Source organism: Saimiri boliviensis, chromosome 2 (assembly GCF_048565385.1).
Source record: "Saimiri boliviensis isolate mSaiBol1 chromosome 2, mSaiBol1.pri, whole genome shotgun sequence".
Lineage (NCBI taxonomy): Eukaryota > Metazoa > Chordata > Mammalia > Primates > Cebidae > Saimiri > Saimiri boliviensis.
Genome location: NC_133450.1, coordinates 30,721,009 through 30,735,820, shown reverse-complemented (window position 1 = coordinate 30,735,820; position 14,812 = coordinate 30,721,009). Strand labels below are relative to the sequence as shown.

The following is a 14,812-nucleotide window of genomic DNA, read 5'->3' as shown; positions in this document are numbered from 1 at the left end:
TGTTATCCCAGCTACTCGGGAGGCTGAGGCAGGAGAACTGCTTGAACCCAGGAGGTGGAGGTTGCAGTGAGCCAAGATCACTGCCATTGTACTCCAGCCTGGGCAATGGGAGCAAAACTCCGTTTCAAAAAAAAACTGTTGTTTCCTTCCTAGGAAGTGGTTAATGGTTAATGTTTACATGAAGGGAGGAAATGCAGGGAGAATCTTTACAAACAATCCAATTATACACATAACACATACAAAAAAAAAAAGATGAAAATCATCTCTGGGTAGTCAGATATGTCTTCTTCATTACATTTCTGTACAAGCTCTTTTTTTTTTTTTTTTTTTTGAGACAGGGTCTCACTCTATCATGCTGGAGTGCAGTGGTGTCATCTCAGCTTAATGCAATCTCTGCCGCCGGGTTCATGCAATTCTCCTGCCTCAGCCTCTTAAGCAGCTGGGATTACAGGTGCCTGCCACCACGCCTGGTTAATTTTTTGTATTTTTAGTAGACATGGGGTTTCACCATCTTGGCCAGGCTGGTCTTGAACTCCTGACCTCATGATCCACCTGCCTTGGCCTCCCAAAGTGCTGAGATTACAGGCGTGAGCCACCGCACCTGGCCTAAGCCCTTAATTTTCAACTAAGGAACACATATCAATGCTAAAAAAGAAAAAAAAAAAAATACACATCGTCCTCCCAAAAAAACTATTCTTTTTAAAGGTGTCAGTGCAATTCATGGGAGTTACTAGTTCACCCCAAAGCCTCCCCTCATTTGACAAAAGTGACAGCAACCAAACTATGACCTTCCAAAAGCTTACATTACAGACAACTAATAGCAAAACCACCAAGAATCATCCAAAATCTAAGTGTTCCATTTATAAAAGATTTAGTCCCAATCAGAGCATAATCCATAACGAAGACATTATTGCTGACAAGGGACAGGGAACGGGATTTGGGTCACTCTTCCATAACTCTATTCGTTCCTCTCACACAAGTAAAGAAAAGTCCGTGTTAGCAAAGTATTTAGCTGACTATGGAAGTACATAAGAATCATGATGTAATTCAAGTCCATCAGCTTATCCAAGGCGGAAAAAAAGTACAGAAGAAAAATATTAGGTGGGTAATTAGGGAGCCTCTCAAATGGTAAGTTACACAGGTACTCCCCTCCAAACTGGAAACTGAAGGAGTCATCACTATCAAAAGTACTGAGTCAATCACCACAGATACTCCAGTGATACTGAAGACAATAAATTCGTACTGGATACTATGTGCCAGACTGTGATAAAAATCATGTAAGCTCTGTGCCTCAGTTTCACTTCTACTTTACAGGATTGCTGATAGGACACAAAAGATTAGGAATGGAAAGGATTTTTATCACTTAGCCTTGGCTATACAATGATTGGTAAACAAAGATGTGAATTCAAACAGACCTCACTTGAAAGGCCACTCAAAAGAAAAGTACAGACATTACATTACCTTCATTCCAAAGTATAAACATTATACCACCCCTTCCCCAATCTCACCTAGCTATCACATACTACCATCTCCCCAACTCAGACTCAAACCAAATAACCCCTAGTCATTCTGTACTCCACATGCCCTCACTGGCTTCTACTGATCAGAAGACTATACAAGAAAATTTGAAGACACTGGCCGGGCACAGTGGCTCACTCTTGTAATCCCAGCACTTTGGGAGGCCGAGGCAGGCAGATCACCTGAGGATCACCTGAGGTCAGGGGTTCAAGACCAACCTGGCTAACATGGTAAAACCCCATCTCTACTAAAAATTCAAAATTTAACCAGGCATGATGGCATGCACCTCGTAATCCCAGCTACTCAGGCAGGAGAATCACTTGAACCCAGGAGGTAGAGGCTGCAGTAAGCTGAGATGGCACCACTGCACTCCAACCTGGGTGACAGAACAAGGCTGCTTAAAAAAAAAAAAAAAAAAAAATTGCCGGGCGCGGTGGCTCAAGCCTGTAATCCCAGCACTTTGGGAGGCCGAGGCAGGTGGATCACGAGATCGAGAGATCTAGACCATCCTGGTCATCATGGTGAAACCCCGTCTCTACTAAAAATACAAAAGCTGAGGCAGGAGAATTGCTTGAACCCAGGAGGCGGAGGTTGCGGTGAGCCGAGATCGCGCCATTGCACTCCAGCCTGGGTAACAAGAGCGAAACTCCGTCTCAAAAAAAAAAAAAAAAAAAAAAAAATTATAAATATATATTTATGAAGAGACCATTGGGAAAGAATATTGTCCTTATTAAAAAGCCACTTTTTGGGGCCAGGTGCGGTGGCTCACACCTGTAATCCCAGCACTTTGGGAGGCTGAGGATGGCGGATCACGAGGTCTGGAGATCCAGACCATCCTGGCTAACATGGTGAAACCCTGCCTCTTTAAAAAATTAATTAATTTTTGGCTGGGCGCGGTGGCTCAAGCGGCTGGGCGCGGTGGCTCAAGCCTGTAATCCCAGCACTTTGGGAGGCCGAGGCGGGTGGATCACGAGGTCAAGAGATTGAGACCATCCTGGTCAACATGGTGAAACCCCGTCTCTACTAAAAATACAAAAAATTAGCTGGGCATGGTGGTGCGTGCCTGTAATCCCAGCTACTCAGGAGGCTGAGGCAGAAGAATTGCCTGAACCCAGGAGGCGGAGGTTGCGGTGAGCCGAGATCGCGCCATTGCACTCCAGCCTGGGTAACAAGAGCGAAACTCCGTCTCAAAAAAAAAAAAAAAAAAAATTAATTAATTTTTAAAAAGCCACTTTTTGCTGTTGTTGGAAGGCAAAAACAGCAACAGCAAATTTACAGTGGTTCACACTCGTAATCCCAGCACTTTGGGATGCTGAGGTGTGCAGATCATCTAAGATCAGGAATTCAAGATCTGCCTGGCCAACATGGTGAAACCCCAGTTCTATAAAAATACAAAAATTAGCCAGGCATGATGGCAGGTGCCTGTAATTCCAGCTACTTGGGAGGCTGAGGAGGGAGAATCGCTTGAACCAGGGAGACAGAGGTTGTAGTGAGCCAAGATCAAGCCATTGCAAGTCCAGCCTGGGCAATAGAGTGAGACTCTGTCTCAGTAAATAAATAAATAAAGGCCACTTTTTAAATACCTGCCTCTCTAAATCGAAATCACAGGTTTATGCCTTATTACCTAGCACTCCAACAGGACCCACTGTTAGTGTGTTTCCCTGGATAGGTGTAGTTCTGCTCACCAACATTTACTCACAGCTTGCCAGGATGCTCTCATTCTGAAATGTTTTCAATCTGTTTGTTCTAATAATAATGCTACAATTAGTACTAACAACAGCTACCATACACTCACCACTTATTCTCCAACAGGCTTAACAAACACTGTCTCATTTTTCATCTTCACAACTCGATGAAGTAGGCACTGTCCCCCATTTTATTTTATTTTGTTTTGTTTTAGTTTTTTGTCCCCCATTTTACAGATGAAAAAACTAAGGCTCAGAGAAGTAAAGTAATTTGGCCAGAGGTCATGCAGCTGAAGCCCCCAGAGGTCTTGACTTTTTTTTTTTTTTTTTTTGAGACGGAGTTTCGCTCTTGTTACCCAGGCTGGAGTGCAATGGCACGATCTCGGCTCACCGCAACCTCCGCCTCCTGGGTTCAGGCAATTCTCCTGCCTCAGCCTCCTGAGTAGCTGGGATTACAGGCACGCGCCACCATGCCCAGCTAATTTTTTGTATTTTTAGTAGAGACGGGGTTTCACCATGTTGACCAGGATGGTCTTGATCTCTTGACCTCGTGATCCACCCTCCTCGGCCTCCCAAAGTGCTGGGATTACAGGCGTGAGCCACCATGCCCGGCCCAGGTCTTGCCTTTTAATGATTAAAATGTGATCTCCTCTTGGACATTCTTTTTTTTTTTTTTTTTTTTTTTGAGACACTCTCAAAAAAGATCTCAGCTCATTGCAACCTCTGCCCCCCTAGATTCAAGCATTTCTTCTGCCTCGGCCTCCCCAGTAGCTGGAACTACAGGTAAGCCCCACCACACCCAACTAATTTTTCTATTTTTAGTAGACATGGTGTTTCACCATATTAGCCAGGCTGGTCTCAAACTACTGATCTCGTGAACTACCCGTCTTGGCCTCCCAAAGTGCTGGGATTACAGGCATAAGCCTCCCTGCCCCGCCAGACATTGTTTTTGAGCACTGCTTTCCAACAACAGATCTGCTCCACCACACACGAATCCCAGTATACCCATGTGCTTACCTGAATTTCTTCATTTTCATCTACTAGGAGGAAACTCACAACCTTCTCAGTCATCTTCTGCCTCTTGGACTCCTCATCCATCGCTTCTGCCTCCAGTGACTCCTGGAGATTACTGATATTGTACACAGTAACAGGGTGTCTCCTTTTGTTACCCCCAGAATGAGTCCTCTTCTGGCACTCCAGGCACAAGTTGATTTTGCAGGTCTGGCACCTCACTATTGCCCTCTGCCGTACACCTGGTGAATGCCCATTGAGACCCTTGCAGAGGTCACAGTAAGGGACATGGCCAGGTTTGAGTCTTATCCGCTCATGGTTTCTCAGGCGCTCCTGCCGATGGAGCTCCTCCTCACAGCGCAGACACTGCAGACTGCAGCACTCATCACACTCAAAGATAGCTTCATCAGTCCCACTGCAAGCGTAACTTTCCTGGCACGTCAGCCCCGGATTCAGGCCCTTCTCTGCTGGGGAAGTCTGGGCACTCATACTTACACTGGTACAGAAACACGTCCACCATATAACAGTCACTGAGCTTGCCCCAGGAGTGAAGACAAAGATTTGAGTCTGAAGACTGCAGGAAACTTCCACAGGATTCTGAACACTTTAAAAAAGAATACCTTTAATGTCCTGTTATAGTTCTTCACAAACAGATGTTCAATTTTTTAATTTGCTGCCTCCAAGACTCTTGTATTAGCAGCAATGTTGATTTGGCTTGATGATTTCACCCTCCATAAAGTGCAAGCAAAGATGGGGTCAAAATCAACTTGGAAGGGTCTTTTATGGCTGTCTGAGAGAGGTCTGATGGGTTCACGGTGGTGGGTTCATCAGTTGGACATCAGCTACAAAGTTTTGGTAATCAATGAGATAAAGTAGTAAGGAGCTTTTCGATATAATTCAACTTGAAGTCAGTATTTCAGGGGATACCTAGAATAGAGGAAGGAAAAGGATTTCACTCATCTAAAAAACGGAAGTACACCTTAAAAAATAAAAAAAGACTGTGATTAAATACTAGCCCAAAACTGTCCAGAGAAATCTCCTCTTTTTTTTTTGAGACAGAGTTTTGCACTTGTTGCCAAGGCTGGAGTGTAATGACACAGTCTCAGCTCGCTGCAACCTCCACCTCCTGGATTCAATCAATTCTCCTGCCTCAGCCTCCCAAGTAGTTGGGCATGCACCACCAGGCCCAATTAATTTTTGTATTTTTAGTAGAGGCGGGGTTTCACCATGTTGGCCAGGATGGTCTCAACATGATCTGCTCTCCTAGGCCTGGCAAAGTGCAGGGATTACAGGTGTGAGCCACCGTGTCTGGCCAGAAATCTCTTTCTTTTTTTTTTTTTTTTTTTTTTTTGAGACAAGAGTTTTTGCTCTTGTTACCCAGGCTGGAGTGCAATGGCGCAATCTCGGCTCACCGCAACCTCCGCCTCCTGGGTTCAGGCAATTCTCCTGCCTCAGCCTCCTGAGTAGCTGGGATTACAGGCACGCACCAACATGCCCAGCTAATTTTTTGTATTTTTAGTAGAGACGGGGTTTCACTATGTTGACCGGGATGGTCTCAATCTCTCGACCTCGTGATCCACCCGCCTCGGCCTCCCAAAGTGCTGGGATTACAGGCTTGAGCCACCGCGCCCGGCAGAAATCTCTTTCTTGATCTTAAAACTTACAATGGCCTGGCCGCCTGTAATCCCAGCATTTTGGGAGGCCGAGGTGGGCGGATTACGAGGTCAAGAGATGGAGACCATCCTGGCCAACATGGTGAAACGCCGTCTCTACTAAAAAAACAAAACAAAAGGAAGCTAGGCATGGTGTCACGTCCCTATAGTCCCAGCTACTCGGGAGGCTGAAGCAGGAGAATTGCTTGAACGTGGGAGGAAGAGGTTGCAATGAGCGGAAATTGCACCAGAGCGAGACTCTGTCTCAAAAAAAAAAAAAAAAAAATGCTGGGCGCAGTGGCTCACGATTGTAATCCCAGCACTTTGGGAGGCCGAAGCGGGCGAATCACGAGGTCAGGAGATCAAGACCATCCTGGCTAACACCATGAAACCCCGCCTCTATTAAAAAATACAAAAAATTAGCCGGGTGTGGTGGCACACGCCTGTGGTTCCTGCCACTCGGGAGGTTGAGGTAGAAGAATCGCTCTGACCTGGGAGGCAGAGGTCGTGGCGAGTGGAGACTGCGCCACTGTACTCCAGAGCCTGGGCGACAGAGTGAGACTTCATCTCAAAAAACAAAAACAAAAACAAAACAAAAAAATGTACACTGACTTGTTGCGATAGAAATTTATTCTCAATGGCCAGGCGCAATGACTCATTGGCTTGAACCCAAGAAGTAGAGGTTGCAGTGATCCAAGATCTCACCACTACACTCCAGCCTGGGTGACAGAGGGAGACTCCCTCAAAAAAACAAAAAAACAAAAATTTATTCACAAAATTATGGCTAAAGCTCTTGACAACAAACACTACATCTAGGCCCAAGAGACTTCCCTGCTCTGTTTCCCAGACTGGAATTTTCTGTTCATTCAGTCATTAAATTCAGAATGGAAATCACTAAGCAATTAGTCTTTGGAAGGACAGCTGTCTAGACCACCACATGCATCCCACAACTGGAAGGAGTGGTGTGGCCTGTACAAAGCTCACGAAAATATGTTAATAAATTTTAGATCCATCAACTACCTGGGCAGACCCGGTTAGCCTTGTAACTGGATTGTTTTGACTGTAGATAGAGACATATTGAGGACTCTAAACACAGAAACAATAGTAACAATTTCATGTTTAAAAACAACTTTTCAATTTCATGTTTAAAAACAACTTTTTTTTTTTTTTCTGAGACGGAGTTTCGCTCTTGTTACCCAGGCTGGAGAATGGCGCGATTTCGGCTCACCGAAACCTCTGCCTCCCGGGTTCAGGCAGTTCTCCTGCCTCAGCCTCCTGAGTAGCTGGGATTACAGGCACGCGCCACCATGCCCAGCTAATTTTTTTTTTTTGTATTTTAGTAGAGATGGGGTTTCACCATGTTGACCAGGATGGTCTTGATCTCTTGACCTCGTGATCCACCCGCCTCAGCCTCCCAAAGTGCTGGGATTACAGGCTTGAGCCACCGCGCCCGGCCTAAAAACTATTTTTTTAGATTGTAATTCTCTTGTCCCTTCTTCCACTAACTGCAAAAAAAAAAAAAAAAAAAAAAAAAAAAGTGGAGAGCAACAGGAGACAATTCCTCTACTATGACCCATGGCAAAGCCAGGCCTGCAGTGAGTCAAAACAAATAATTTTTCTCTTTGTCACTTAAAAACTAACTTAAAAATAACTTCAAAATAGGGAAAAAGGTAACTGGGGCAAGAAAGGGGCTTTTGTCACTTTGACAATTATATTCCTAATTCCCTACCTAGCCTTGACCCCCATTCCAAGGCCCCAACAAGGTGTGAAGCCCTGCCTTTCTGATAGTCACTCCTCCCCTAATCAATCAATCAATCTTATTTTCAGATAAACAAGGAAGGGGAAGGCAGTGACTAGGGGATCTTATTTACACTCTAACCTCAGACGTGCTCAGCCAGCTCCCAAAACAGAAACAAAAATCAAACTTGTCACTATTCAGAAAAATATAAAATCAGCCTTCAAAAAGTACACCTTACCCCCGGCCATGCCAAGCAAACATTCTGCCCACTCGGGCCCCCACCTCGACGCCTCTCCCCAGCCGGGGGTTCCTCACCCTTCCTTCCACCCGGACACCACCGCCACAACCCAAGGGGCAGGAGCGGAGGCTAAGAACAAAGAAAGTCCCCCAAATTCCCCCTCACGGCGGCAAAGCCCGGAGCCGAATCCATTGTTTATACCACCCCACCCCCACCCCCGCCGCACTCGCCCCCCCTTCCTCCCGAGGGCAGCCGGAGCCCCAGGACGATCACTCGCCCGGCGCTGGGCCGTGTCCTCCCCGCCCTGCCCTAGCCCGCGGCGGCCCGGGGATCCCACCACGGGGCAGCTCAGCCGCAGCGAGGCGGTGTCTAGGGGCCGCAGGGCGCCGGTGGGGGCCGGGGCTGTTCCTCAGGACACCGGCAGATCCATCCTCATCTCCATCTCCGCCACCCTCCTCCTTCGTTGCCTCCCGGGCTTCCTCCTCTCCTGTTGTCAGTTGGGATCAGCTGATCGGAGTGAACTTCTCCCAGCTCCGACTAACAGGAAGGCGTGAGCAGTGCAGCCCAGAAAGGGAGGAGCGGGAGAAGGTGGAGCCCGGCGCCAGCGAGGGCGGGGGTGCGCACTGCTTCCTGGGGGTTGTAGTTCCTCGCGGCACGTTCTCGCCCCGTATCCCGGAAGGAAAGACTCTGAATAACTACAACTCCCAGTACAGAAGAGGCTGCTCTTGGGAGGAGGCGGTGGGGACAGGCCACGGAGGATTTCGGGACTTGTAGTTTTTGCCTTGAGCGTGGTGTTCCCCAGGTTTCAGCACGTTCTTTTGGGTTGTGACTAGGGAAGGCATGGCGCTACATTAGAGAGCTGATGTAATAATGTCTAGTATAAGTAGGAAATGGCGAGTCAATTAATTTAGATTCAAGTAACCCTATTGCACACCGTTTCCTCAGAAATGTATGAGCACAGGTAGTCTCCACTTACCCAATTTCACTAGGTAAACTAGGAAAAGACCAGAAAGAAGTGATAAGAGGATATAGGTACTCTTGAGAAGTTTTTGTTGTTTTTCCCAATTGGCAAAGGACAAAATTACAACGAATTTAGGTTTTTTTTTTTTTTTTTTTTTTTTTGAGACGGAGTTTTGCTCTTGTTACCCAGGCTGGAGTGCAATGGCGCGATCTCCGCTCACTGCAACCTCCGCCTCCTGGGTTCAGGCAATTCTCCTGCCTCAGCCTCTCGAGTAGCTGGGATAAAAGGTACGCGCCACCATGCCCAGCTAATTTTTTGTATTTTTAGTAGAGACGGGGTTTCACCATGTTGACCAGGATGGTCTCGATCTCTTGACCTAGTGATCCACCCGCCTCAGCCTCCCAAAGTGCTGGGATTACAGGCTTGAGCCACCGCGCCCTGTACGAATTTAGTTTTAAGATCTCGATTGGCTTTATTGTGACTCTAGTATCAGGCAACACTTCATTCCAGAAATGGAGTGAATGTTCTGATGAGCTGAGCAGGAGAAGTTGGCTTTGTAGACAGAAAAGTTGAAAGAAGCAAAAGCAAAGAACAAAAAGAATTTCTTTCTTTCTTACCATTTTTTTCTTTCCTCTTTCTTCGCTTTCTTTTTTCAGTCTTATAGAACCTTGACACATTGGTTTTTGGTTTTTTTTTGTTTGTTTGTTTGTTTTTTTTGAGAGGGAGTTTCGCTCTTGTTACCCAGGCTGGAGTGCAATGGCACGATCTCGGCTCACCGCAACCTCCGCCTCCTGGGTTCAGGCAATTCTCCTGCCTCAGCCTCCTGAGTAGCTGGGATTATAGGCACGCGCCACCATGCCCAGCTAATTTTTTGTATTTTTTTTTTAGTAGAGACAGGGTTTCACCATATTGACCAGGATGGTCTCGATCTCTTGACCTCGTGATCCACCCGCCTCGGCCTCCCAAAGTGCTGGGATTACAGGCTTGAGCCACCCGCCCGGCCCACATTGGTCATTTCTAAGCTACTTCCCTTGGAAGGTGGAGATGAGAGACAGAACAGTAGAATAATAACTGATTAATTGACATCAGTTTACTTCAGGCTACTTCTTTTATGTAAGGATTACCATTGAGGGAGCTTCATTATTAAGAATAATAACTGGCCGGGCGCGGTGGCTCAAGCCTGTAATCCCAGCACTTTGGGAGGCCGAGGCGGGTGGATCACGAGGTCGAAAGATCGAGACCATCCTGGTCAACATGGTGAAACCCCGTCTCTACTAAAAATACAAAAAAACTAGCTGGGCGTGGTGGCGCATGCCTGTAATCCCAGCTACTTAGGAGGCTGAGGCAGGAGAATTGCCTGAGCCCAGGAGGCGGAGGTTGCGGTGAGCCGAGATCGCGCCATTGCACTCCAACCTGGGTAATAAGAGCGAAACTCCGTCTCAAAAAAAAAAAAAAAAAAAAGAATAATAACTGATTAATTGACATCAGTTTACTTCAGGCTACTTCTTTTGTGTAAGGATTACCATCGAGGGAGCTTCATTATTATGCAACATTAAAACTAACCTGTTTGGGAAATTGGCCATCCTTATCCCTCTTTCCTGATTTTTCCAAAGATCAGTTAAGAACTTTAGTTTAGGTTGTTTTTTTTTTTGTTTTTTTTTTTTTTTTGAGACGAAGTTTCGCTCTTGTTACCCAGGCTGGAGTGCAATGGCACGATCTCGGCTCACTGCAACCTCCGCCCCCTGGGTTCAGGCAATTCTCCGGCCTCAGCCTCCTGAGTAGCTGGGATTACAGGCACGCGCCACCATGCCCAGCTAATTTTTTGTATTTTTAGTAGAGACGGGGTTTCACCATGTTGATCAGGATGGTCTCGATCTCTTGACCTCGTGATCCACCCGCCTCGGCCTCCCAAAGTGCTGGGATTACAGGCTTGAGCCACCGCGCCCGGCCTAGTTTAGGTTTGATAACAACTTAGTTTGGATTTGATGAGGTGGAACTTTAGCATGGGTGACTCCATTTTAGCCAGGTCTGCTGGGGCCTGGTGCAGGAGCTTAGTCCAAAACAAAGACCTCCTATCATTTCTTTTTTTTTTTTTTTTTTTTTTTTGAGACGGAGTTTCGCTCTTGTTACCCAGGCTGGAGTGCAATGGCGGGATCTCAGCTCACCGCAACCTCCGCCCCCTGGGTTCAGGCAATTCTCCTGCCTCAGCCATTACAGGCACGCGCCACCATGCCCAGCTAATTTTTTGCACCTTTAGTAGAGACGAGGTTTCACCATGTTGACCAGGATGGTCTTGATCTCTTGACCTCGTGATCCACCCGCCTCAGCCTCCCAAAGTGCTGGGATTACAGGCTTGAGCCACCGCGCCCGGCTTGACCTCCTATCATTTCTACTTAACACCCTTCAAGGGTATTCTCCAAGCCCATCATGAATTTTTTTCCTACCTATTATTTTTCTGACCTTTCCTTCTGTGGTTTCAGAACTTCTCAATTTGAAATTATCTTTGAGTTAGACAAGGTAAATTTTCAGACAAGCTTTCAGGCTACAGTACAGGCTAATGGTTAACATTTATCTGGCTTTTCTTTTATGGCCTTATATTATTTGTTTAGTGGTTTCACTTTTTGTTCACTTGTTGAAACAACACTGAAAGAAAGCCCAGGTCTGTGTTGCCAAAGATTGACTGCTTGTTCTAGAAAAGCTGCTGAAGGCCTGATACGGTGGCTCATGTCTGTAATCCCAGCATTTTGGGAGGCTAAGGTGAGCAGATCACTTGAGGTGAGGAGTTGGAGACCAGCCTGGCCAACATAATGAAACCATGACTCCATTAAAAATATAAAAAATTAAAGGCCAGGGCGCAGTGGCTAGCAACTGTAATCCCAGCACTTTGGGAGACCAAGGTGGGTGGATAAAGTCAAGAGATTGAGACCATCCTGGCCAACATGGTGAAAACTTGTCTCTACTAAAAATACAAAAATTAGCCGGTCATGGTGGGGCACGCCTCTAATCCCAGCTACTCAGGGGGCTGAAGCAGGAGAATCGCTCGAACCTGGGAGGTGGAGGTCGCAGTGAGCCAAAATGGCAACACTGCACTCCAGCCTGGGCAATGGAGCAAAACTCCATCAAAAAAAAAAAAGAGGGCCAGTCACAGTGGCTCACTGTGGGTAACCCCGACATGGGCACCAAGGAAGGAGAGCTATGCAGACCCCAGGCACAATTAGTGCTTGAAGTATAGCTTACTGCTTACTTATATCTAGCTTATATATATAATTATGCTTAGTTCCATATAATCTTTTTTTTTTTTTTTAAAGACGGGGTTTCACCAGGTTGGTCAGGCTGGTCTTGAACTCCCGACCTCAGGTGATCCGCCTGCCTTGGCCTCCAAAGTGCTTGAATTACAGGCGTGAGCCACCACACCCGGCCCATCCATAAAATATTATATTTAGCTTATATATATAACCATAATTGGTTTTATATAATCTGTCTATATAATCATATAATGGATTGTAGTCGGAGCTGTACCGATACATTTAGTGCTGATTTATATAATCTTTCTATATAATCATATAGTAGTTTGTAATAGGAGGAATGCCTAGAGCAGTCACAGAACAGAAGCAAGTACATGGGAAAAACAGCAAGGCCAGGACAAGGACCAATGACCCAGGCGGTAGCGCACCTGGCTGAAAGGGCATACGCTACATGGCAGGTCAAGGCCTAGACAGCAGCACTCAGTACCCGATATGGCCTGCTTGGAGCAAGAGTTATTCCTCCTGAAAAGGAGTTGCAGTACCTTGCATCCAGTTCTTGTGGAAAGTCGGCCTCAGGCCTGAAATTCCACGAACAACCAAGGGAGAAGAACCCCTCTGGCGTAATCGCGCCATGGCAGCTATACACCCTGTCGGTTTTTCTCACTACTGTGCTGGCTAATCGTCCTCCTATAAAAGATCTTAGAGAAGAGCACACTGTCAGCTCCCACTGCATTGGTTTACAGCATCCTTCTATAGGAATCCTTTAAAGTCTCCAGCCCTCAGATAAGAAGTGTTGCACACGGCACTTGTTGCACACAGCTCACCTCCTTGCCTTGGTGACCTAATGGGGGTGGACCCCCTTTTTGTACACAACCCGCTACTACTGCACCCCGCACAGCCCCCTACTGCACAGAGCCCGCCTCTCTGACTAGGTGACCTAATGGGGTGGCCCTCTCACTTACTACTCACAGGATTATGTATGCCCTATTATTAAGCCTGTAGATGATCTCACTCACGTTCCTTCCCCCTTCCTTGTACCTAATAAATACAGATGCTTCTGGACGTTTGGCGCTTCGCCTGTCTCCCCTTGAAAGTGGTGTGGCCCCCCGAGCCCAGCTGTCTTTTCCAGTCCTTCTCTGTCCTGTCTACTTCTTGGATCCAGCGCTTCAACAGCAGTAGGGGACACCTCACGACTGTGGCCCCAAATTTTCAACACTGGGCAGAGAGCCAATGATTGGACTATGAAACATGTCTGAGAAATTGTTTTCTAAAAAAAACTTCTAGGGGCCGGGCGTGGTGGCTCATGCCTGTAATCCCAGCACTTTGGGAGGCGGAGGTGAGCGGATCACCTGAGGTCAGGAATTCGAGACCAGCCTGGCCAACATGGAGAAACCCCATCTCTAATAAAATAAAACGAACAAAAAAAAAAAACTTCTAGGGCCAGATGCAGTGGCTCACACCTGTAATTTCAGCACTTTGGGAGGCGGAGGCAGGGGGTGGGGGGGGGTCACCTGAGGTCGGGAGTTCAAGACCAGCCTGACCAACTGGGAGAAACCCCATCTCTACTAAAAAAAAACAAAATTAGTAGGGCGTAGTGCGAATGCCTGTGATCCCAGCTACTTGGGAGGCTGAAGCAGGAGAATCGCTTGAACCCAGTAGGCAGAGGTTGTGGTAAGCCAAGATTGTGTCATTGCACTCCAGTGTGAACAACGAGCAAAACTCCATCTAAAAATATATATATTATATATATAGATAGATAGATAGATTTTTTTTTTTTTTTTTTTTTTTTTGAGATGGAGTTTCCCTCTTGTTACCCAGGCTGGAGTGCAATGGTACAGTCTCGGCTCACCGCAACCTCTGCCTCCTGGGTTGAGGCAATTCTCCTGACTCAGCCTCCCGAGTAGCTGGGATTACAGGTGCACGCCACCAAGCCCAACTGATTTTGTATTTCTGGTAGAAATGGGGATTCACCATGTTGGTCAGGCTGGTCTCAAACTCCTGACCTCAAATGATCCACCCACCTCAGCCTCCAAAGTGCTGGGATTACAGGCATGAGCCACCATGCATAGCCTAATAAACTCTCTTTATTTATTTATTTATTTATTTATTTATTTATTTTTTATTTATTTTTTTTTTTGAGACGGAGTTTCGCTCTTGTTACCAGGCTGGAGTGCAATGGCACGATCTCGGCTCACCGCAACCTCCGCCTCCTGGGTTCAGGCAATTCTCCTGCCTCAGCCTCCTGAGTAGCTGGGATTACAGGCACACGCCACCATGCCCAGCTGATTTTTTGTATTTTTAGTAGAGACGGGGTTTCACCAGGTCGACCAGGATGGTCTCGAACTCTCGACCTCGTGATCCACCCGCCTCGGCCTCCCAAAGTGCTGGGATTACAGGCTTGAGCCACCGCGCCCGGCTATTTATTTTTTTTTTGAGACGGAGTTTCGCTCTTGTTACCCAGGCTGGAGTGCAATGGCACGATCTCGGCTCACCGCAACCTCCGCCTCCTGGGCTCAGGCAATTCTCCTCCCTCAGCCTCCTGAATAGCTGGGATTACAGGCACGTGCCACCATGCCCAGCTAATTTTTTTTTTTGTATTTTTAGTAGAGACGGGGTTTCACTATGTTGACCAGGATGGTCTCGATCTCTTGATCCACCCGCCTCGGCCTCCCAAAGTGCTGGGATTACAGGCTTGAGCCACCGCGCCCGGCGCTATTTATTTATTTTTGAGATGGAATTTCACTCTGTTGCCCAGGCTGGAGTG

The 14,812-nt window shown here is 46.9% G+C and overlaps 1 protein-coding gene across 1 annotated transcript in view; it reads right to left on the bottom strand.

The window, feature by feature from the left end:
* ZFYVE1 (zinc finger FYVE-type containing 1) overlaps positions 1-8,404 on the bottom strand; it is a 56,660-nt gene extending 48,256 nt beyond the window's left edge. The window contains exons 1-2 of the mRNA XM_039468857.2: positions 8,180-8,404; positions 4,221-5,141 (exon numbers count right to left, since the gene is read on the bottom strand). Coding sequence (XP_039324791.1) covers positions 4,221-4,703 — 483 coding nt within the window. The 5' untranslated portion in view covers positions 4,704-5,141; positions 8,180-8,404. The remainder of the gene's footprint in view (positions 1-4,220; positions 5,142-8,179) is intronic.
* Between the last annotated feature and the right edge of the window lie 6,408 nt (positions 8,405-14,812).